This window comes from Hordeum vulgare, chromosome 6H (assembly GCF_904849725.1).
Source record: "Hordeum vulgare subsp. vulgare chromosome 6H, MorexV3_pseudomolecules_assembly, whole genome shotgun sequence".
Taxonomy (NCBI): Eukaryota; Viridiplantae; Streptophyta; class Magnoliopsida; order Poales; family Poaceae; genus Hordeum; species Hordeum vulgare.
In genome coordinates, this window is record NC_058523.1 from 19,405,227 (window position 1) to 19,430,610 (window position 25,384).

Consider the following 25,384-nt stretch of genomic DNA (forward strand, 5'->3'; position numbering starts at 1 on the left):
CCCGGCCATGAGAGTGTGTTACTTGCTGTAGCTTTGTGCTGAAGAGAGAACAAGGGCGTTTGAGCGCCGGTGGCGTACGTCGCCAGAGAAACACTAAGTCTCCAGTGCTTCGTCTACCTCCCGTCCTCTCTTGTTCTTTGTACGAGAGAATTAGCTAGGCTCGAGGGTCTGACATTCTACAATTTAACCTTCCTTTGTCCAGATGGCAAGAACAAACTATTTATCTTCTTTTGCGAGCGATAAGTGACATACAAGGTTAACAGGTTAAAAACTACAAACATTAGCAAACTCATCCAAGACTTGCCTGAATGTTAACGGAAGCGGAATAATTTGAAATTCATCAATGAGAACCAGAAACATTCATCAAGAACAAACGCAGAAAATGGGGCCTAAATAAAAATCTGACGCAGAATCAAAGACAACAGTGAAAAGATGAACACATACCTTATGAACGCAAGCACGATCAATTGAAAGGTAACTAGCCGAAGCAAGCAAACAAGCCACTTCTACATCTTGGCAACCGGAAAGTAACTATAGATACCTGCAGGGCAATCACGACATCAGTCAAACCATCCTGTACAAGGCATTCATGGAAAGCCATTAAAGTCATATCTGCAGATTTTGTGTCGCTCAAACAGTAAACATTAGCTAAACCATCCTGAAAATTGTGCCAAAAGCTCTGACATGAAATCACCACAAAATTATTAGACAAAACTAACATCAGAAGCAGAGAATAATGCGTTCATCTGGCAGTTTTTAGCTCACTGGCAATATGTGGCACACCTTTAACTTGGCAGTTTTTGGCAACATCTGGTGCCAATAGAGGCTACACAATCAATGGGCATATAATGCGTTCATGGAGCAGGAAAGAAGAAAAATCAGATCTCTAGCTCACCGGCAATACCTTTTAGAAATACACAAGATATAAGTTGCTGCCAGATCGAATTTAATACAATAATCGCACACCCAACACACTGAAGCACACATGCCAGTGTATACATTGTCTGTATGTGTCAAAGAATTCAAATTCATACATTAGCCAACTCACCAAAACCCTCACCATATCTCAAAAAAGAAATAAACTATCAAGATGTGCAAATTTTGTTGAAGAAAAAGGGACGTAGGGGATATCTTTCCAGGCAGACAGTTCACATCTCCAAGCACTTAAAATAGCAATCTCTCCCTCGCTACTACTAAACAGCATTGTATTAAAAACTGCATTCGGTTTTCTTTCTACATCAGCACAGGTCTCTCCTGCCTTCAAAAAAAAAAAAGCACAGGTCTCTCCACAACGAAAATAGAAAGATCCAAGGCTATTTTCAGGTGCTGCAATAGGGGCTAGTAATTGGCAGTAGGCACCATCTTGTTGAGGAAATTAATAACATGGCAAAAGGGGCTACAAGACAAACAGACCTGAAATTGTGGGCCATTTGATTTGCTGGAAAATACTGAAGTACTTTGTTGCGTTACACTACAAACTATCCAGATCAAATGTCGATATTGCCCTTGGAACTCCGATATATAAGAGACTTGACACTCTGAAACTGACTAAGAGAACCACCAGTCACCTGAAAACGTCTACATCAATTCTCTTCTCTTCTCGTCCGACGAAGGAGAGGAGATGGAGACGAAGAAGAGGGCGGCCACCATTGCCGCCCTTGGCATGCTCCTCATCATGTCAGTGCCATCCCAGCAGCGGGTGGCCGCCATGTCCTTCTGCAACTGTTACCAGCAGTGCTACCCCGGGTGCAGGCAAAGCGTCCCTTGGTGGCTCTGCAACGTCGACTGTGCCGGCAACTGCGACGCCGGCGACAGGGAGGATGTCCTCGCCGCGTGCATCATGGTCTGCAGCACAGACTCCGTCTGCGACCCGGCGGTGGCACCAACCTGTAAGACGACGGACCCCCTTACTTGCATTGCATTTGCTTCGTTTATAGATGAATTTCTCATGACCAGTGATGTCTATGTTCTCTGTTTTCTGTTGACATGACAAAAATCACCATCTGTTCTGATGATCTTGTGATCGTCTTGACGATTTTGCAGATGCACAAGGTGTTGCGGATTGCATAGCTGAGTGCAAGAAGAGGTGGGGGCAATAATTAACGCCAAGTAACCTTAAAATAAACAGCTGAAGAATCTGTGGATCATGGGATCATATGATGTTGAACGTCTGTCACCGCTGAACCAATCAATAAAATGTGTTTCGCGTGGGTCGGTGCCACTTGTCTGATTTTTTTTTATTTTTATTTTTGCAAATTTCAGCTGCATATTTATTTCGTAAGAAGTTAACACATACTACAAGAATTAAATCATTAGCAATCCCGTCCAAGCCGTCCGTGAATCCCAGTGAAAGCAAGCAACTCATAAGAACAAACACACAAGATGGGACGGCATACGCATAAATCTGATGCGGAATTCTCCCCGACAGATGCAACACAGAAAACAGTGTGACAGTATGAACAAACACAGCAAGATCAACCGAAAAGTACTGATTAATACAAGCAAGTCATTATGTCTTCAATCTTCATGCGAATTGGCAAATTTACTACAGCAAACTCATCCAAGCCTTGCCTGATTGTTAATGAAACGAAACTAATTCGAAATTCATCAGTGAGAACCAGATAAACATTCACCAATAATAAACGCAGAAAATGGGGGCTAAATAGAAATCTGATGCAGAATCTAAGAAAACAATGAAAGATGAACACATACATAATTAAGGCAAGTAAGATCAATTGAAAGGTACTAACTAATCGAAGCAAGCGAACAAGCCACTTCTGCATCTTGGCCACCGGAAAGTAACTCTAGATACCTGCAGGGCAATCATGGCATGCATCAGTCAAACCAATCTGTACAACACATTCATGGAAAGCCATTGAACTCAGGTCTGTATATTTAGAATGGCTCTAACAGTAAACATTAGCTACACCATCTTGAAAACTGTGCAAAAAGTTACGACATGAAATCACCAGAGTTATTAGACAAAACTAACATTAGAAACAGAGAACAATATGTAATTTGAGGCAGACCTTCAACTTGGTAGTATCTTAAAACATCTGTTCCAATAGAGGCTAAACGGTCAATGGGCATATGATGCGTTCACTGGAGTAGAAAAGCAGAAAAATCTGATTTCACAATGAGAATGTAAAAAAAATAACAATGAGAGATATGCTAAGAAAATATGTAAGCAAACTCCCCAACACTAGATATGTTCATATGTATAGCTACAGTTCAGTAAAAAAAGGTTACATCCTAATTTCCATATCTACCAGACTAACCAAAAGAGAAGATTCTACTGTGCAAGATCCGTTCACCCCATCCCCATATCAAGAGGAGCAACACAACATGTCCCTGTATCATACATAGTCTTTTAACGACGACGGCAATCACACACCCAAGACCCAACACACTGAAGCACACACTCCCATGTATACATCATCTGTATATTTAACTCATCAAAGAATTCAAATTCAGACATTAGCCAACTCACCGAAGCCTTCACCATATCTAAAAATTTAAAACAAACCCAGTGGCATTGCTACTGGATAGATGCAATTTTTGTTAAAGAAAAAGAGAACTGTGCAAATTCAATTCACAGGAGGTGTCTTTCCAGGCAGACACTGTTGGCTTTTGGACCCTCAAAGTCCTCCCGGAGCTTCACGTACACTAGCAAGCAAGCTAGCAGGCAGGTGGACGGATCCTATAGCTAGCTTGTGGTTGACTGATCGAATAAGTTGATCGTCTCGACGGAACGTAGCGAATCAAACAAAACGAAACTGGTATTTGGTGGTGCAATACCATACTTTAGCTTGGTATATAAAGACATACAACGTCGTCGCGCCCAACGCGTTGCCGAGTCGGCAACCAACACGACGCGACCCAGGCTCATTTGCAACTTGTACAAGACACTGGTTTGGACTCAAACTCGGATATGCACATAACGTTGTCTATGACACTTTGATCTAGCTACCTAATCTTACTATAGACTACAACTAGGTTAATTACTACATTCACCTCCTTAACCTGGTTGTTTTGTCTTCATTGCTTGCACTACGACTTTCTTCCTCATCTCGATGAACTTCTGTCGACCGAGGGACTTGGTGAAAATATCGGCAAGCTGGTCTTTGGTGTTCACGTGTTGAACTTCAATCAACCCTTCCTCAATGCACTCCCGGATGTGATGAAACCGGATATCTATGTGCTTGCTCCTTTCGTGATGAACCGGATTTTTGCACAATGAGATTGCAGCTTGGTTGTCAATCTTCAATGACACCTTCTGCACCTCCCGCTTTGCAAGAATAGCTAGAAGTCTTCTCAGCCACACTGCTTGACAAGCTGCCGTGCTTGCCGCTATGTATTCTGCCTCGCATGAAGACAGTGCCACCACCTTTTGCTTCTGAGAATTCCAGCTAATCAGATTCGGGCCAAGGTAGAAAACCATGCCCGTTGTGCACTTTCGTTCATCAACATCACCTGCCATGTCACTATCTGAATATCCACGAAGGATCAATCCTTCCTTTTCCTTTTTGTACGTGCAACCAAGATTAATGGTGCCTTTCACATAGCGCAAGCACTAGTGGAAAACGGGCCTTTGGCCTGGACCCTTTAGTCCTGGCCTGCCTCTGGGCCGGACTAAAGGCCCGGCCACGTCGCCCCAATTCTCAATGCCTCCCTCGAGGCTTTAGTCCCGGCCCGTAAGGAGCCTTTAGTCCCGGTTCGTGTCCCAAACCGGGACTAAAGGGCTACGCGGTGGGCAGTGGTGGTGGCAACCGTTCGTATCCCCCTTTAGTCCCGGTTGGTGGCTCAACCCGGGACTAAAGGACTAACACGTGGCCTGCCGTAGTGGTGGCGACGGTTGGTATACCTCTTTAGTCCCGGTTGGTGGCTCAACCCGGGACTAAAGACCCAAACGGTTTGCATCCCGCATCGTTTCGGGCGATGAAAAGCACGAACTGAAGCGTACAGTCGTCATTTCTCTGTTCTTCTTCTCTCTCGCGTCGCCCTCTCTGTTCTTCTCCTCTCTTCTTCCCTTCTCTTCTTCCACCATGCCAACTAGCTTTCGTAAGGTGCTCGCACATGGCACGACGATGCTCGATGTCGTGTACACGAACCTGAGCAACGAGGTGCCGTTTTTTCTTCAACAGTTGAAGGAAAAATGGTTTGACCACGCAGCGGATCATGAGAAGTTCTTGGGGCTTGATCTGGAGTACACGGTCGATCAACGCGGTGTTGCCGTCATCCAACTATGCTTCGCACGCCATGTCTTGATCTTCCAATGGGCGAGGTAAGTTTTGAGGCTTTCTTTGATCCAAGATAATGACATTGTAAGTTTATTTGTTTCAATCATAGTTGGTTCCCTTCAAATAGTTGTAGTGAAACAATTTTGCTTAGTTGAAGGGGAGCACAATCGAATTGGAATAGTGTTCCATAATCTGAAAAATCGTATTAGAATCAACTAGTGTTTAATATGTTCCATTGGAATCATAGTTGGTTCCCTTCAAATAGTTGTAGTGAAACAATTTTGATTAGTTGAAGGGGAGCACAATCTCATTGGAATAGTGTTCCATAATCTGGGTGGGAGTCCTTCCTTCCCTTCCCACCTCCTCTTTTTTTTCTTTTCTCTTTGATTTTCTTTCCTAGGCGCATAGGGCCCTTTTGGGCTGTCCCACCAGCCCACTAAGGGCTGGTGCGCCACCCTCAAGGCCTATGGGCTTCCCCGGGGTGGGTTGCCCCCCCCCCCCCCCCCCGGTGAACTCCCGGAACCCATTCGTCATTCCCGGTACATTCCCGGTAACTCCGAAAACCTTCCGGTAATCAAATGAGGTCATCCTATATATCAATCTTCGTTTCCGGACCATTCCGGAAACCCTCGTGACGTCCGTGATCTCATCCGGGACTCCGAACAACATTCGGTAACAAACCATATAACTCAAATACGCATAAAACAACGTTGAACCTTAAGTGTGCAGACCCTGCGGGTTCGAGAACTATGTAGACATGACCCGAGAGACTCCTCGGTCAATATCCAATAGCGGGACCTGGATGCCCATATTGGATCCTACATGTTCTACGAAGATCTTATCGTTTGAACCTCAGTGCCAAGGATTCATATAATCCCGTATGTCATTCCCTTTGTCCTTCGGTATGTTACTTGCCCGAGATTCGATCGTTAGTATCCGCATACCTATTTCAATCTCGTTTACCGGCAAGTCTCTTTACTCGTTCCGTAATACAAGATCCCGTAACTTACACTAAGCTACATTGCTTGCAAGGCTTGTGTGTGATGTTGTATTACCGAGTGGGCCCCGAGATACCTCTCCGTCACACGGAGTGACAAATCCCAGTCTCGATCCATACTAACTCAACGAACACCTTTGGAGATACCTGTAGAGCATCTTTATAGTCACCCAGTTACGTTGCGACGTTTGATACACACAAAGCATTCCTCCGGTGTCCGTGAGTTATATGATCTCATGGTCATAGGAACAAATACTTGACACGCAGAAAATAGTAGCAACAAAATGACACGATCAACATGCTACGTCTATTAGTTTGGGTCTAGTCCATCACATGATTCTCCTAATGATGTGATCCCGTTATCAAGTGACAACACTTGCCTATGGCCAGGAAACCTTGACCATCTTTGATCAACGAGCTAGTCAACTAGAGGCTTACTAGGGACAGTGTTTTGTCTATGTATCCACACAAGTATTGTGTTTCCAATCAATACAATTATAGCACGGATAATAAACGATTATCATGAACTAAGAAATATAATAATAACTAATTTATTATTGCCTCTAGGGCATATATCCAACAGTCTCCCACTTGCACTAGAGTCAATAATCTAGTTCACATCACCGTGTGATTCCAACGAATCCAACACCCATATAGTTTTGGAGTCTGATCACGTCTTGCTCGTGAGAGAGGTTTTAGTCAATGGTTCTGAAACTTTCAGATCCGTGCGTTCTTTACAAATCTTTATGTCATCTTATAGATGCTGCTACTACGTGCTATTCGGAAATGCTCCAAATATCTACTCTACTATACGAATCCGTTTCACTACTCATAGTTATTCGGATTAGTGTCAAAGCTTGCATCGACGTAACCCTTTACGACAAACTCTTTAACCACCTCCATAATCGAGAAAAATTCCTTAGTTTATTTAGTTACTAAGGATAACTTTGACCGCTGATCAGTGATTCAATCCTGGATCACTCTGTGTACGGACTTGCTGCAAGGCACACATCAAGTGCGGTACTCAGCATGGCATACTTTAGAGTCTACGGCTAAGGCATAGAAGACGACCTTCGTCTATTCTCTTTATTCTGCCGTGGTCGGTTTTTGAGTCTTACTCAAATTCACACCTTAGAATGCAACCAAGAACTCCTTCTTTGCTGATCTATTTTGAACTCCTTCAAAAACTTGTCAAGGCATGCATCTTGTTGAAACTTCCATTAAGCGCTTTCGATCTATCTCCATAGATCTTTGATGCTCAACGTTCAAGTAGCTCAATCCAGGTATTCCTTTGAAAACTCTCTTCAAACAACCTTGTATGCTTTACAGAAATTCTACATTACTTCTGATCCACAATATGTCAACCACATATACTTATCAGAAATTCTATAGTGCTCCCACTCACTTCTTTGGAAATACAAGTTTCTCATAAACCTTGTACAAACCCAAAATCTTTGATCATCTCATCAAAGTGTATATTCCAACTCCGAGATGCTTGCACCAGTCCATTGAAGGATCACTGGAGCTTGGATACTTGCTAGTATCTTTAGGATCGACAAAACCTCCTGGTTGTATCACATACAATGTTTGCTCAAGGAAACCGTCGAGGAAACAATGTTTTGACATCCTACGTGCAATATTTCATAAATAATGCAGCAACTACTAACATAATTCTAACAGACTTTTAGCATCGCTACGAGTGTGAAAGTCTCATCATAGTCAACTCTTTGATCTTGTCGGAAACATCTTTGCGACAAGTCGAGCTTTTCTTAATAGTGACTTATCACCATCATCGTCTGTCTTCCTTTTAAAGATCCATCTTTACTCAATAGTCCTATGACCATCAAGTAGTTCTTCCAAAGTCTACACTTTGTTTTCATACATGGATCCTCTCTCGGATTTCATGGCTTCCAGCCATTTGTCGGAATCCGGGCCCACCATTGCTTTCTCCATAACTCGTAGGTTCACTGTTGCTCAACAACATGACCTCCAAGACAGGGTTACTGTACCACTCTCCAGTAGTACGTGACCTTGTCAACCTACGAGGCTTGTAGTAACTTGATCCGATGCTCGATGATCACCATCATCAGCTTTCACTTCAATTGGTGTAGGCGCCACAGGAACAACTTCATGCGCCCTGCTACACACTGGTTGAAGTGATGGTCCAATAACCTCATCAAGTTCTACCACCCTCCCACTCAATTCTTTCGAGAGAAACTTTTCCTCGAGAAAGGATCCGTTTGTAGAAACAAACACTTTGCTTTCGAATCTGAGATAGGAGATGTACCCAACTGTTTTGGATATCATATGAAGATGCATTTATCCGCTTTGGGTTCGAGCTTATCAGACTGAAACTTTTTCACATAAGTGTCGAAGCCCCAAACTTTCAAGAAACGATAGTTTAGATTTCTCTAAACCTCAGTCTATACTGTGTCATCTCAGTGGAAATACGCGGTGCCCTATTTAAAGTGAATGCGGTTGTCTCTAATGCATAACCCATAAACGATAGTGATAATTCGATAAGAGACATGATAGCATTCACCATACCAAATAGTGCATGGCTATGACGTTCAGACACATCATCACACTATGATGTTCCAGGTGGCATGAACTGCGAAACAATTTCCACATTGTCTTAACTGCGTACCAAAACTTGTAACTCAGATATTCATTTCTATGATCATATCGCAGATAGTTTATCCTCTTGTTACGACGAACTTCACTCTGAAACAGAATTGAACTTTTCAATATTTCAGACTTGTGATTCATTAAGTAAATACTCTAGTATCTACTCAAATCGTCATTGAAGTAAGAACATAATGATATCCACTGCGTGCCTCAGCACTCATTGGACTGCATACATCAAAATGTATTACCTCCAACAAGTTACTATCTTATTTCATCTCAATGAAAACAAGGCCTTGCTCATGTGGCATGATTTGCATGTCACTAGTGATTCAAAATCAAGTGAGTATAAAGATCCATTAGCGTGGAGCCTCTTCATGCAATTTATACCAACATGACTCAAGCGGCAGTGCCACAACTAAGTGGTACTATCATCATTACCTCGTATCTTTTGGCACCAATATTATGAACATGTGTAACACTACGATCGAGATTCAATAAACCATTGAAGGTGATTATTCAAGGAAATAGAGTAACCATTATTCTCTTTAAATGAATAATCGTATTGCAATAAACACGATCCAATCATGTTCATGCTTAACGCAAGCACCAAATAACAATTATTTAGGTTTAACACCAATCCCGATGGTAGAGGGAGCGTGTGACGTTTGATCATATCAACCTTGGAAACACTTCCAACCCGTATCGTCACCTCGCCTTTAGCTAGTCTCCGTTTATGTCGTAGCTTTCATTTCGTGTTACTAATCACTTAGCAACCGAACCGGTATCCAATACCCTCGTGCTACTAGGAGTACTAGCAAAGTACACATCAACATCATTTATATCAAATATATTTCTTTCGACTTTTGCCAGCCTTCTTATCTACCAAGTATCTAGAGTTGCTCCCCCTCAGTGACTGTTCCCCTCATTACAGAAGCACTTAGTCTCGGGTTTGGGTTTAATCTTGGGTCTCTTCATTAGTGCAGCAACTGTTTTGCCGTTTCACGAAGTATCCCTTCTAGCCCTTGCCTTTCTTGAAACTTAGTGGTTTACAAACCATCAACTATTGATGCTCCTTCTTGATTTCTACTTTCGCAGTGTCAAACATCGCGAATCGCTCAAGGATCATTGTATCTATCCTTGATATGTTATAGTTCATCATGAAGCTCTCATAGCTTGGTGGCAGTGACTTTGGAGAACCATCACTTTCTCATCTGGAAGATTAACTCCCACTTGATTCAAGTGATTGTCGTACTCAGACAATCTGAGCACACGCTCAACGATTGAGCTTTTCTCCTTTACTTCGTGAACAAAGAATCTTGTCGGAGGTCTCATACCTCTTAACAAGGGCACAAGCATGAAATCACAATTTCATCTCTTTAGAACATCTCTTATGTTCCGTGACGTTTCAAAATGTTTTCGGCGCCTTGCTTCTAAGCCATTAAGTATTTTGCAGTGAACTATCGTGTAGTCATCAGAAACGTGTATGTCGAATGTTCACAGCATCCAGAGACGACGCTCGAGGTGCAGCACACCGAGTGGTGCATTAAGGACATAAGCCTTCTCCGTAGCAACGAGGACAATCCTCGGTTTTACAGACTTAGTCTGCAAAGTTTGCTACTCTCAACTTTCAACTAAATTTTCTCTAGGAACATATAAAAAAACAGTAGAGCTATAGCGCAAACTACATCGTAATTCGCAAAGACCATTAGACTATGTTCAAGATAATTAGAGTTTAACTTTAATCAAAATTATACGCTAAACTCTCACTCAAAAAATACATCTCTCTTAGTCATTTGAGTGGTTCATGATCCACTTACGCTAGCTCAAGTCCGATCATCACGTGAGTTGAGTATAGTTTTAGTGGTAAGCATCCCTATGCTAATCATATCATCTATATGATTCATGATCGACCTTTCGGTCTCATGTGTTCCAAGGCCATGTCTGCACATGCTAGGCTCGTCAAGCTTAACCCGAGTGTTCCGCGTGCGCAACTGTTTTGCACCCGTTGTATATGAACGTTGAGTCTATCACACCCGATCATCACGTGGTGTCTCGAAACGATGAACTGTAGCAACGGTGCACAGTCGGGGAGAACACAATTTCGTCTTGAAATTTTAGTGAGAGATCACCTCATAATGCTACCGTCGTTCTAAGCAAAATAAGGTGCATAAAAGGATTAACATCACATGCAATTCATAAGTGACATGATATGGCCATCATCACGTGCTTCTTGATCTCCATCACCAAAGCACCGGCACGATCTTCTTGTCACCGGCGCCACGCCATGATCTCCATCAACGTGTTGCCATCGAGGTTGTCGTGCTACTCATGCTATTACTACTAAAGCTACATCCTAGCAAAATAGTAAACGCATCTGCAAGCACAAACATTAGTATAAAGACAACCCTATGGCTCCTGCCGGTTGCCGTACCATGACGTGCAAGTCGATATTATCTATTACAACATGATCATCTCATACATCCAATATATCACATCACATCGTTGGCCATATCACATCACAAGCATACCCTGCAAAAACAAGTTAGACGTCCTCTAATTTTGTTGTTGCATGTTTTACGTGGTGACCACGGGTATCTAATAGGATCGCATCTTACTTACATAAACACGACAACGGAGATATATGAGTTGCTATTTAACCTCATCTAAGGACCTCCTCGGTCAAATCCGATTCAACTAAAGTTGGAGAAACTGACACTTGCCAGTCATCTTTGAGCAACGGGGTTACTCGTAGCGATGAAACCAGTCTCTCGTAAGCGTACGAGTAATGTCGGTCCAAGCCGCTTCAATCCAACAATACCGTGGAATCAAGAAAAGACTAAGGAGGGCAGCAAAACGCACATCACCGCCCACAAAAACTTTTGTGTTCTACTCGAGAAGACATCTACGCATGAACCTAGCTCTGATACCACTGTTGGGGAACGTCGCAAGGGAAACAAAAAATTTCCTACGCGCACGAAGACCTATCATGGTGATGTCCATCTACGAGAGGGGATGAGTGATCTACGTACCCTTGTAGATCGTACAGCAGAAGCGTTAGTGAACGCGGTTGATGTAGTGGAACGTCCTCACGTCCCTCGATCCGCCCCGCGAACAATCCCGCGATCAGTCCCACGATCTAGTGCCGAACGGACGGCACCTCCGCGTTCAGCACACGTACAGCTCGACGATGATCTCGGCCTTCTTGATCCAGCAAGAGAGACGGAGAGGTAGAAGAGTTCTCCGGCAGCGTGGCGGCGCTCCGGAGGTTGGTGATGACCTTGTCTCAACAGGGCTCCGCCCGAGCTCCGCAGAAACGTGATCTAGAGGAAAACCCGTGGAGGTGTGTGGTCGGGCTGCCGTGGAAAAGTCGTCTCAAATCAGCCCTAAAACCTCCGTATATATAGGTGGGAGGGAGGGGACCTTGCCTTGGGGCTCAAGGAGCCCCAAGGGGGTCGGCCGAGCCAAGGGGGGAAGGCTCCCCCCCCCAAACCGAGTAGGACTTGGTTTGGTGGGTGGGAGTCCTTCCTTCCCTTCCCACATCCTCTTTTTTTTCTTTTCTCTTTGATTTTCTTTCCTAGGCGCATAGGGCCCTTTTGGGCTGTCCCACCAGCCCACTAAGGGCTGGTGCGCCACCTTCAAGGCCTATGGGCTTCCCGGGGGTGGGTTGCGCCCCCCCCCCCCCGGTGAACTCCCGGAACCCATTCGTCATTCCCGGTACATTTCCGGTAACTCCGAAAACCTTCCGGTAATCAAATGAGGTCATCCTATATATCAATCTTCGTTTCCAGACCATTTCGGAAACCCTCGTGACGTCCGTGATCTCATCCGGGACTCCGAAAAACATTCGGTAACCAACCATATAACTCAAATACGCATAAAACAACGTCGAACCTTAAGTGTGCAGACCCTGCGGGTTCGAGAACTATGTAGACATGACCCGAGAGACTCCTCGGTCAATATCCAATAGCGGGACCTGGATGCCCATATTGGATCCTACATATTCTACGAAGATCTTATCGTTTGAACCTCAGTGCCAAGGATTCATATAATCCCGTATGTCATTCCCTTTGTCCTTCGGTATGTTACTTGCCCGAGATTCGATCGTTAGTATCCGCATACCTATTTCAATCTCGTTTACCGGCAAGTCTCTTTACTCGTTCCGTAATACAAGATCCCGTAACTTACACTAAGCTACATTGCTTGCAAGGCTTGTGTGTGATGTTGTATTACCGAGTGGGTCCCGAGATACCTCTCCGTCACACGGAGTGACAAATCCCAGTCTCGATCCATACTAACTCAACGAACACCTTTGGAGATACCTGTAGAGCATCTTTATAGTCACCCAGTTACGTTGCGATGTTTGATACACACAAAGCATTCCTCCAGTGTTCATGAGTTATATGATCTCATGGTCATTGGAACAAATACTTGACACGCAGAAAACAGTAGCAACAAAATGACACGATCAACATGCTACGTCTATTAGTTTGGGTCTAGCCCATCACATGATTCTCCTAATGATGTGATCCCGTTATCAAGTGAAAACACTTGCCTATGGCCAGGAAACCTTGACCATCTTTGATCAACGAGCTAGTCAACTAGAGGCTTACTAGGGACAGTGTTTTGTCTATGTATCCACACAAGTATTGTGTTTCCAATCAATACAATTATAGCATGGATAATAAATGATTATCATGAACTAAGAAATATAATAATAAACGATTATCATGAACTAAGAAATACAATTATAGCATGTTGTTCAAAATGCACCATTCAAAGGCACATCACAAAATGGACAATCTCTCTCGAAGTAGAAGCGACCCCCACAATAAGAGACGACATTCTTCTTCTCTCATATATGGTGGACACTAGCTCACTTGATTTTCACCTGATTTTCTGATTGTCGACGGTTGAAAAATCAGGTGAGCTAGTGTCCACCATATATGAGAGAAGAAGAATGTCGTCTCTTATTATGGGGGTCGCTTCTACTTCGAGAGAGATTGTCCATTTTGTGATGTGCCTTTGAATGGTGCATTTTGAACAACATGCTATGTGGGTGAAATGATGATAGCATGCCAACTTTCAACATTTTCAGAGTTCATTTGTAGTGCTTTTCAATTTCAGGGTCAACTAGCTCAAAAAAAAAAAAGTAAATGCATGAAATATACCAAATGAAGTCAGAAATTGTTGAAATTTTGTGATGTGCCTTTGAATGGTGCATTTTGAACACACAAAAAGTATGGAGTTCAAATAAGTTCAAAAAAATGAAATCCCTTTGTAAGAGACGAGTTCTGGTTCGAAACCTTGCTACTTCGAGAGAGATTGTCAGTTTTGTACACGAACTGCATCCAGTTTTTATCGTAGCCCTCTCAACTTTTTAACACATGCTATGTGGGTGAAATGATGATAGCATGCCAACTTTCAACATTTTCAGAGTTCATTTGTAGTGCTTTTCAATTTCAGGGTCAACTAGCTCAAAAAAATAAGTAAATGCACGAAATATACCAAATGAAGTCAGAAATTGTTGAAATTTTGTGATGTGCCTTTGAATGGTGCATTTTGAACACACAAAAAGTATGGAGTTCAAATAAGTTCCAAAAAATGAAGTCCATTTGTAAGAGATGTGTTCTGATTCGAAACCCTGATGGCCGTGGCCCTGATGCACGCTGGCATGGCCGTGAGATTCCAGCTGGCTTTGCTAAAGTCGGGGTGGATGAAATCATGACGGGGTTTAATGATATGGAGCTCGACATAGCTGGACCCGAAGATGAGAGGACACTCGGAGAAGTACTGGGTGGAGTCATCCTATGGGACAAGAACTACATCAAGCTTCCAGGCTCGGCCCCAAGGACAACACCGCCTCCAAGTCGTCACAGGTCACCTACACCTCCATTACCTCCAAGCCCTCCACATGACGTCGGCCATCACAACACGAGTCCATCTCGATCACCGCCGCCGGACTTGGGTCGTCCGTCTCCGCCGCCGCCCGCACATGATACTAAGCGGAAGCGTGCGAGCGAGAACGCTCCGTCGAAGATTTCTAAGGGACGGAGCTCCCCAAAGCGCAAACTGTCGCCCCTCCGAAAGGTACCTCATGCTAATCTTCCTATCTGACCTTATGATCGTACCCCCGAGGAAAACGCGAGGATAGCAAAGGAACAGCATGATGCGCAGATGAAAAGGAAGGAACCTGAGCCCCGCCCGGAATACACCGAGAAGCACATAGCATGGGCAAAAGACTTCATAACCACTTCATCATAGTATGACTTACACTATAAGCCTGATGACTATACACGCACATTGCAGAAGGAAGTGAAAAAGAGCAGCTCACGTGCAAGTGCAAGTGGGAGCAAATCAAGTTCAACTACAAGCAAGAAAAATCAGACGTTCCTCAGCTTGGACAACAGACCAAACAGTCGATCCCACCCCTCAAGGTGTTAACCAAGAATGTTCCCCCTCCGGTGCAGGGGCAAGCTTTTGAAAGAGCAAAGGAGTTGGCGGATGAATGTGGTATCTCGGTTGAAGATTTGTTGGCTTCCCAAGACGACAGGATACCCAAGGCTTTGGTAGCCCCTAAGCCACAGTTTGTCATGGGAGAGCCTTTGGTCAGCAAAGATGATCTCCCAACAAATATGCGTTACTTGCATAAATGGTACTTAAGTGAATCAAAGAATGGGAGAACGATGATCGTGTTGAGTGTCCCACGGGAGTACTACGACCGCTCCGAAGAAATCCATATCGACTTTGATGAACTCTTCCAGATGTACAATGGCGACGCCCTCGACAAATCGGTTATGAGTTGCTATTGTCTGTAAGTTTTTTAATTCGTTGTCTACATATAACTTGTTTAGTTATTTCAATTCATTGTCTATATATAACTTGTACTCTATTATGCAGAATGAAGATTCTGGACTGTAAAAGTAAGAGCATCCTAAATATTGGGTTTATTGACCCAGATAAAATACATATAGCGACGCTAACTGACAAACCCAAGGAGACGGAGGAAAATGTTCTAAGGTTTCTAACAGATCAAAATTTCTGTGACCACATACTGTTTCCATACAACTTCAGGTGAGGGTCTTTACTTTGTTGTGTCCATTCACTTATAAGTGTAATTGATAAGTTACTGACACACACACACACACATATATATATACATGTGCAGCTTCCATTGGATTCTGTTGGACATTCAAATTGATAAGGGGAGAGTTGATGCCTTCGACCCATTATCGAGACCCTTGGAACAGTTCCAAAGCCTGCAGGACATGCTCCAAAGGTAATTTTAATCATTCTTGCGCTCTATCGGTCTCTTTCGATGATTTTCTGATATATCAATTAATGAAAAACTTAGCAAATCATTATCCTTGTCGGGCAGGGTTTGGAAGCGGTTCAAGTGCGTGACTACCGGTAACTTTCCTGAGAAGCTGACCTTTAGAGCGGCTCAGGTAAGTAGTAGTATGATATACTTCTATTAATTTTCAATACATTTATGATGCTAGATTATTATTTTGATTATATATATTTTATTCTCGTAAAGTGCGACCAGCAGCCACGGGGAACGCATCTATGCGGATACTATGTTTGCGAGGCCATTCGCACGTTTACCTCTGAGCTCAAGGATCACAGATTCGACGTAAGCAATGAACATTCACACCTCTATTTTTACCCGTCATTCTTTGTTATCATGATTGATATTCATATTCATCTCCTCTTCTTATATAGCACACGGCCATGAGGACGAAGGTCCTACCAGAGCAACGCGCGATTGCTGTTGCAGAGGAGCTTGCGGGATTTCTGAGGACGGAAGCTAGAGATGACACAGGACGATTTAGTGTAAATAGGGGGCCATTACTGATGTTCGTCCATGCAATCGAATAGACGGGCTCTAGTCCCGATAATTCAGATCTGCATATAATTGTATATATATATATGCTCGCTTGTAAGATAAGTTAATCTTATATATATATGCATAATTATTTCTATTTTAATTATATGAAAACTAATTCCCGAACACCAAACGAGGCATCACGTTAATCTCCCGAACACCTAAACCCTAAAACCCTAAAACCCAAAAATAATTTCATTCAAAAATAAAAAACCCAAAAACCAGCAAAATCTGAAAATCTTTAGTCCCGGTCCGTGTAACGAACCGGGACTAAAGGGCCTGCCCCTGGGGCGCTACGAGGCGCCCACGTGGAGCACCTTTAGTCCCGGCGTGTAACAGGGCCGGGACGAAAAGGTTAGACCTTTAGTCCTGCCCCTTTAGTCCCGGTTGGTGAACCGGGACTAAAGCCCCTTACGGGCCGGGGCTATAGGCCCTGTCCCCACTAGTGAAGATTTGATTGACCGCGCCCATGTGCTCGATTATGGGATTCTCGATGAAACGACTCACGATCCCGACTGAATAAGCCAAGTCAGGTCGGGTATGCACCAAGTATCTTAGGCTGCCCACAACGCTTCGATACATTGTGGTGTCCACCGGCGGATTTGAGCTACGCTTGCTCAACTTGTGACGTTGGTCCATTGGAACTTGTGTCTCGTAGCAATCTGACATGCCACACTTTTCCAATAACTTGACCGCGTAGGCCGATTGACATAGGGAAATCTCTCCGGAGCTTTGCTTCACTTCGATGCCCAAGTAATAGCTGAGTAATCTCAGATCACTCATGTTAAACTTGTTCTTCATTTGCGCCTTGAAATGTTCAATTTCTTGTACGCTATCTCCGGTGATAATCAGATCGTCGACATAAACTCCAACTAGCAGGTTTGAGCCTTTGGAGTTCTTTGTATAGACTGCGTGCTCGAGGGGACATCTCTTGAACCCGAGCGAGACCAGACTTCGGTCTAACTTTGAGTTCCAAGCTCTTGGCGCTTGCTTCAACCCGTAAAGTGCCTTCTTGAGCTTGTAAACTTTCCCTTCTTCGCCTTTCTTCTCGTAGCCGAGGGGTTGTTCCACGTACACTTCTTCTGTGAGATTGTCGTTGAGGAAAGAGGATTTAACATCCATATGATGAACCTTCCAATCCTCTTGTGCTTCCAAAGCTAGGAGCACTCTCACCATCTCGATTCGAGCAACCGGTGCAAACACCTCATCATAGTCAACTCCTTGACGTTGAACGTAGCCCTTTGCAACGAGTCTTGCCTTGTACTTCACAATGGCACCGTACGTGTCCTTCTTTAACTTGTAAACCCACTTCAAACCTATCGCCTTTTGGTTTAGAGGACGGGTTACCAAAGTCCACGTGCCCTTGCTCTCAATCGCCTTCATCTCCTCATCCGTGGCGTGCATCCAACTACGGCTTTTGCTCGCCTCTACGAAGTTCGCCGGCTCCTCAACTCCGAACAGACATAGTCCGGAGTACTCGAGCGTAACTGGCTTTGTGTACTTGTAGACTTTCTTGAGCATCTTGTAGCGACGAGGCCCTGAGGAGTCCATTGTGGCTTGCGAAGGAGGTGACACAAATTGTGTCGATGTTGATGCACTTGAGGAAGATGGTTGAGTCTCGGGCGTGTCATCGACATCCGCGTCGTCGGCGTAGTCGTCGTGATCATGACCATCATCTTGATTGTCATCGTCACTATGTGCCTCGTTGTCGATGTTGTCGTCGAGATCTCCACCCGTGTCGTGCGCTTTGTTGTCGCTATCTCCTTGTGACCTATGCACGTCGTCGTCGGTGTCGGCACCATGATGATCACTACCATTGTGGCCACCTTGGTTCGGCGTCTTGCCAACTACCTGGACATCTTCTCCTGCATCATCGTCAGTTGGAAATTCAACTACAAATATGTTACTGTTTGGAGCATCGTCGGCTGCGGCGCTCGAATTCCACGCTTGGTTTTCTTCAAACACGACGTCCTGTGAAATCCTTAGACGCTTGGTTTGTGGATCGTAGAAACGGTATGCCTTGGTGCCAGAACTGCTCTCGTATCCGATGAACACCATCTTGGTGCTACGATCGGCAAGCTTTGAGAGATGTGGCTCCGCCATCTTCACATGTGCCACGCACCCGAACGTCCGTAGATGAGACACATTCGGCTTACGTCCGTAAATTGCTTCATACGGAGTCTTTCCGATCATCGCCTTCGTTGGAGCCCGGTTGAGAAGATAGACCGCCGTCGAGACAGCTTCTCCCCAAAAAATCCCCGGCAGGTTCTTGCTCTTGAGTAAACTCCTTGCCATGTCAACGACGGTTCGATTGCGCCTTTCAACGACCCCATTCTGCTGCAACGTGTAAGGTGCCGTGAGGAACCTCTTTATGCCAATCTTCTCGCAGTAATCGTTGAATTCGTTCGATGTAAACTCTCCGCCGCGATCTGTCCGTAGAGCGCGAACCTTCAACTTGTGTTCCATCTCCGTTGCAGCCTTCAGCTTCTTGAACGCTTCAAACGCCTCATCTTTGGATCGTAGGAGAATTACCCACATATATCTCGAGTAGTCGTCTACCACGAGGAAGAAATACTTCTTTCCCGCGTGAGTTGCTGGGGTGATAGGGCCACATAGATCACCATGGAGCAGCTCGAGTGCATCACTTGCACGATAGGTAGACTGAGCAGGGAACGGCCTGCGGTGCTGTTTTCCAACCAAGCACCCATCACATACTCGATCAACATGGTCGATAAATGGCATCCCGTATACCATCTCCATCTTTGACATCTTCTTCAAGGCGTAGAAGTTAACGTGTCCAAATCTAGCATGCCATAACCACGAATCATCATCACTCTTGGCGAGCCAACACTCCGGTTGAGATTGATCAAGGTTGAGGATATATAGCCTATTCCGTGTGCGATTAACACGAGCTAGCACGTTTCGGAGGTTGTCGAAGATCGTCATCACTCCGTTCTCGATATTCACCTTGCATCCATTCTCGTCAAGCTTCCCAATAGAGATGATGTTGTTGCGAAGCCGTGGGATGTAGTACACTCCGGTGAGTATGCGATGTTCGCCTCTGAGACCCTCGAATAGGATAGATCCTTGCCCGCAAATCTCCACCGCTGAACCATCACCGAACTTGACCGAGCCTTCAACATCATATTTCAGCTCGAGAAATTTCTCCTTGCATCCCGTCATGTGGTTACTGGCACCCGTGTCGAGATACCACGATACGTTGTGATCCCCGGATAACTTAGGTGTCACATTCTTCTCATGAAGTAGCACCTTTCGGCTTGGTTTCACAACCACTGTTTCAGCGAGATCACAAACTTCGGCCATCAGAAGACCTGAACCTTCGTCTTCCTACTTTGCCAAATTTGCCTTGATCTCCCGCTTGTTAGGCTTCGGACAATCCTTTGCAAAGTGACCCATCTCGTTGCAGTTATAGCACTTGACCTCGGACATATTCAAGTTTCGTTGCTTCCGCCCTTTAGATCGGTCTGTCTTACCACGATCTTGTGGCTTGCCTTTTCCGGTTTGTCCATCGCGCTTCATGTTGCTTGAGCCTTCGCCACCATCACGCCTTCCTTTGCTACTTGGGGCCTCCCAATCTGCGCGCGAGTACATGAGTTGGTCACTACCTCCTCCTTTGCCTTTCTGACAGCCACGAGCATTCTCTTCCCATGTCCGCAGGCGTCCGATCGCCTCCGTTATGGTCATGTCGTCGATGTCGTAAAGCTGCTCGAGCGTGCCGATGATGTACGTGAATTTGTCAGTCACCAAACTGAAAATTTTCTCCACGATCTCGGTCTCCTCGAGCTTTGAACCAAGCGCGCGGATCTCTCCCACCAGAGTAGTAAGACGCATGGCGTAGTCGTTCACCGATTCAGTTTCCTCCATCTGCAACTTGTGAAATTGGCGCTTCAGCACTTGTGCCCGTGCCTTGGTGACGCGATCTTCTCCGGTCCTCATCTCCTTGAGTGCGTTCCACGCCTCTCTTGCCATCTCGAACTCCGCCAATGTCATCAGCACGGAATCCAGCACAGACTGGGCTATGGCGACCATGGCACCTTCGTCGCGCTCCTCGTCGACGTCGTCGTCCGTGATGGCCTCCCACACTTGAAGGGATCGAAGAATAATCTTCATCTTCACCGCCCACACGCCGTAGTTGGCGTCGGTGAGCATCGGGTACTGGATGGGGATGTTGCGATGCGCCTGGACGTTGGTGCCGCTCGTTCCTCCACCACTGATTGCTGACTTGACGCCCTTCTTCACCTTGTCGCCGTTCTTGTTCGCCTTGGCATCGCCGTTGCCGGACTTGACCGACTCAGCGTCGCTGTCCGTCATCGTAGATCATAGATCGTCGAGGCTCTAGATACCAATTGTTGGCTTTTGGACCCTCAAAGTCCTCGCGGAGGTTCACGTACACTAGCAAGCAAGCTAGCAGGCAGGTGGATGGATCCTATAGCTAGCTTGTGGTTGACTGAATGAGTTGATCGTCTCGACGGAACGTAGCGAATCAAACAAAACGAAACTGGTATTTGGTGGTGCGTATTGCTTCCACCGTTTTCATAGTTTAGCTTGGTATATAAAGGCATACAACGTCGTCGCGCCCAACGCGTTGCCGAGTCGGCAACCAACACGACGCGACCCAGGCTCGTTTGCAACTTGTACAAGACACTGGTTTGGACTCAAACTCGGATGTGCACATAACGTTGTCTAGGACACTTTGATCTAGCTACCTAATCTTACTTTGATCTTTATATAGCAATCTGTCCCTTACTATTATACTCCCTCCGGTCCTTTTTACTCCACATATTAGATTTGGGTCAAGTTAAACTTTACAAAGTTTGATCAAATATATATTAAAAAATATACGTATCATGAAACTACCTTTCGTAATGAATCTAACAATATTAATTTGACATTGTGAATTTTGATACATGTTTCTATAAATTTGGTCAAAGTAGAGATACTTTGACTTTGGACAAAGCTAATGTGCAAACTAAAAAGGACCGGAGGGAGTACTAAACAGCATTGTATGAAAACTGCATTCGGTTTTCTTTCTACATCAGTACGGGCATTTTCACAAGGAAAATAGAAATATGAGTAGCATGCGCTTGCCTAATCGGTTTAAGATCCAAGGTTATTTTCAGGTGCTCCACTAGGGGCTAGTAATTGGCAGCAGGCACCATCTTAGTCAGGAAATCAATAGCATGGCAAAACTGGCTACACAACAACTAAGCCTGAAATTGTGGGTGATTTGTGTGCTAGAAAATTCTAAAATACTTTGTCATGTTACACTACAAATTATCCAGGTCAAATATCGACATGGCCCAACTCCAGTATATAAGGACCATACACTCTGACTGACTAATTGGCGGCGTCCCCTCCGCGGGGGATGACGGGTCTGATGGTGGGGAGACATGGTTGCCGGTGAAAACCATGCCGACGGCGAACGATGGCGGCTTTCTGAGTCGTTACCTTGATGAAGGCTTCGTTCTGTAACTACTGTTGATCCACTCGTCCTGCTCCGGGGGAAACCCTAGGATCTGGTTTTTCAGATCGGACGATGGCGGCATTGCGGTGTCGTTCCTCTCTAGGAAGCATCGTTTGTGGAGCAGTGCTGGAAGACGGTGACAGGAGGTGGAGCGTCTTCGTCCAGCACGGAGCTTCAGTGGTGATGTCAGGTTATGCCTGGCCGACAGGTGCTACGCTTTGTCATGCCTGGTCGGCAGGTGCTACGCACGACAGATTTTACTGAGCCTTCGCGTTTGGATGGAGGAGCGCGGGGAGGTGGTGCCGTTGGGCGTCGTGGTGGCGTCGACGGATGGCTGGACTGACAAGGATTACGTGGATCTCTCTCCTGAAGATGGTTCAACGGTTCGAGGATGATGGCGGCTTCTAAAACGTGTGCATGTGGTGTACGCTTTAGGTCTGCTGCACCGGTTGTGCGTTCCGATACGTTATGTGGGTGGATCGGAGACGCCACCGGATTTAGATATGGGGAGTGAGAGCACTCCACATTATCACGGTATGTAGGTGTGAGAGGGGGTTTCGGATGATTTGATGTATGTACTTGTTAGACCTTTGTTGAATAAGTAATAAAGATGGCTGCATGCATCATTCGATGCAGAGGTCGGTGCTTAGCCTCCTTTTCTAAAAAAACTCTGACTGACTAAGAGAGCCACCAATCACCTGAAAACTCCCACAGTAGTTCTCTTGTCATATAGCTCCCACAGAAGGAGAGAACATGGAGGTAAACAAGCGGGCGCCCGCCATTGCCGCCCTGTGCATCATGGTCCTCATCATGTCAGTGCCATCCAAACAGCAGGTGGCCGGCATGTCCTTCTGCGACTGTTACCAGCAGCGCCACGATGGGTGCAGGCACAGTGTCCCTTGGTGGCTCTGCAACGCCGACCGCTGGCAACTGTGACGGCATCGACAAGAAGGACGCCCTTGCTGCATGCATCATGGTCTCCACTCTCCAGCACGGACTCCTTCTGCGACCAGTCCGTGGCGCCGACCTGTAAGACCAACAGACACCTTGCATTCCATTTGCTCCATTTATAGATGAATTCTTGTCTGTACTTGCATTCCATTTGCTCCGTTTATAGACCAACATCGTGTTGACACACGAACACGTCACGTGTACCCTCGATGTCGGGGGTGATGCACCGCAGCTCACGTCGAAGGAGACCCGACCGACAGCGCGATACGCGAGACAACCGTCAGGTGCTTTTGAGGACCCGAAACCCCACATGTCCGGAAAAGACCCCGTCAAGGAGTGCGGCGGCTATGGGCTGCCCTAGGTTGATTCGCTCGCCCTAGGGCCTCGGGATTCGCAGCTCTCAAATTCGAGGAACAATGAAGAACGAGAGATGAAAACGATGGGAGGATGAAACGTGGATGAAAAAATAGTATATTGATGTTTCGATTGTGTGTTGTTCAATCGGCCGTCACCCCCAACATATATAAGAGGCGACTGGACTTCCCGTACAAGCAAAGGATTCATCTAGGCTTTCCTTACAAGAAAACTACAGCAAATCACGTCCTAGAGTCCTACTTCTAGTCTAACTCGGATTCAGCCCAAATCTGGCCCAATCTTCTTTCTTGTTTCTTGCGTAGGCTGTGAAATCTGCATATATCCTCCGATTGGGACGATTTATATATCAAAATCGACCGTCTTGACGATACAAACAACTCTCATGTTGATCACTTTTCCAAATAAGGTCATCTTGAATACTCCACGAAGTCATATGCAACTTTGAATCGGCCTCGGTCCTATAGCGGACTGGACCGTCCGAGTGTTGTAGCATCCTTGCAGGCCGTGTACTACCTCATATGATAATGACCTTAAAAGAAAAGTTGACCATTTCAACGTTACAAACAACTTTCATGTTGAACACTTTTCCATCCGAGGCTATCTAGATGACCATACAGGCCAATCTCTACCTTCTAGTTGAATCACTCGGATTCGGAGCCCCTTTTAGTCGGTCGAGTGATTTTCACTCGAACAACAATTTTCACTCTAAATCCACGATTCCTTGACCGAAATTCCACTCGTATTTGGAAACTTTTCACTCGGTCATCAAGCCTTCACTCGTATAGTTATACTTTCACTCGGAATTCATGTATCTCACCCAAGTTCCACTCGTGTTTAGAAACTTTTCACTCGAATGGCAAACTTTCCACTCGAATGGCACTCCACTCGGATGGCACTCCACTCGGATGGTAAACTTTCCACTCGGATCTCTGAGTGAAACTTCAGCCCGATCTTGTTTTGTCCCTTCAGGTCATACACATACCCGCATTGATACAAAATATATATCAAAATGGATCGGCTCGACGAGGCGAACACAATTCATGTTGAACATTTTTTCATATGAGGCTGTCTTGTTGGCTTAACAGGCCGAACAGTACTCTGAATATGAAATCTCAGCACTCCGAACACAGTTTCGGCCTTCAATATCAGATTGGACAGCAATGGTCCAAACTCCAAAAATATTCATGTCAACACCACAAAACTCTTTCATGTGGAGCACTTTTCCTTTGAGTTCACCTTAATATGATTTTATTCCGTGCCAAAAGCTGGTGTCAACACATCGATGCAATATATGCTCCCTTTTTTCTGTTGATATGAAGAAGAATCACCGTCTGTACTGAGGATCATGTGCTCATCTTGGCCATTTTGCAGATACACAAGGTGTTGCGGATTGTATAGCTCAGTGCAACAACAGGTGGGGCAATAATTAACGCCAAGTAGCCTTCAAAATAAAGAGCTGAACAGCCTGTGGATCATGGGATCATATGATGTTGAACGGCTGTGATTGCCAAACCAATTAATAAAATGTGTTTTGCGTGTCCGCGCACCACTTGTGTTAAATTTTGCAAATCTCAAAGTGACATGTTTATTTCATACTCCAAGCCTTAGCAATATCATCCACTCAAACATTAGAAATCTCATCCAACCCTTCCCTGAATCTCAATAAAAGCAAAAGAACTCAACATTCATTAGTCAGAGCAACGTTTAAATAAACACGCTAAATGGGGGCATGAGCAGAAATTTTACGCAGAATTTGTCCTCCCTGATACAACATGGAACACAATCACAAGAAACCAGTAAAAACATGAGCATACACAAAATGC

At 45.0% G+C, this 25,384-nt stretch overlaps 1 protein-coding gene and 1 pseudogene across 1 annotated transcript; both read left to right on the forward strand.

Moving 5' to 3' along the window:
• Positions 1-1,556: 1,556 nt before the first annotated feature.
• Positions 1,557-2,230, forward strand: LOC123403602. Its single transcript, XM_045097525.1, has 2 exons — positions 1,557-1,889; positions 2,044-2,230. The coding sequence occupies exons 1-2, from the start codon at positions 1,622-1,624 to the stop codon at positions 2,097-2,099; spliced, it is 324 nt and encodes a 107-aa protein (XP_044953460.1). The 5' UTR covers positions 1,557-1,621; the 3' UTR covers positions 2,100-2,230.
• Positions 2,231-22,988: 20,758 nt separating this feature from the next.
• Positions 22,989-24,991, forward strand: LOC123404934 (annotated as a pseudogene).
• Positions 24,992-25,384: the final 393 nt, after the last annotated feature.

Excerpts from the sequence above, each read along its gene's own strand:
- LOC123403602 (XM_045097525.1), top strand. The coding sequence starts at position 1,622 with ATGGAGACGAAGAAGAGGGCGGCCACCATTGCCGCCCTTGGCATGCTC. Across the intron at positions 1,890-2,043 it reads CCCGGCGGTGGCACCAACCT|ATGCACAAGGTGTTGCGGAT; the intron begins GTAAGACGACGG and ends ACGATTTTGCAG.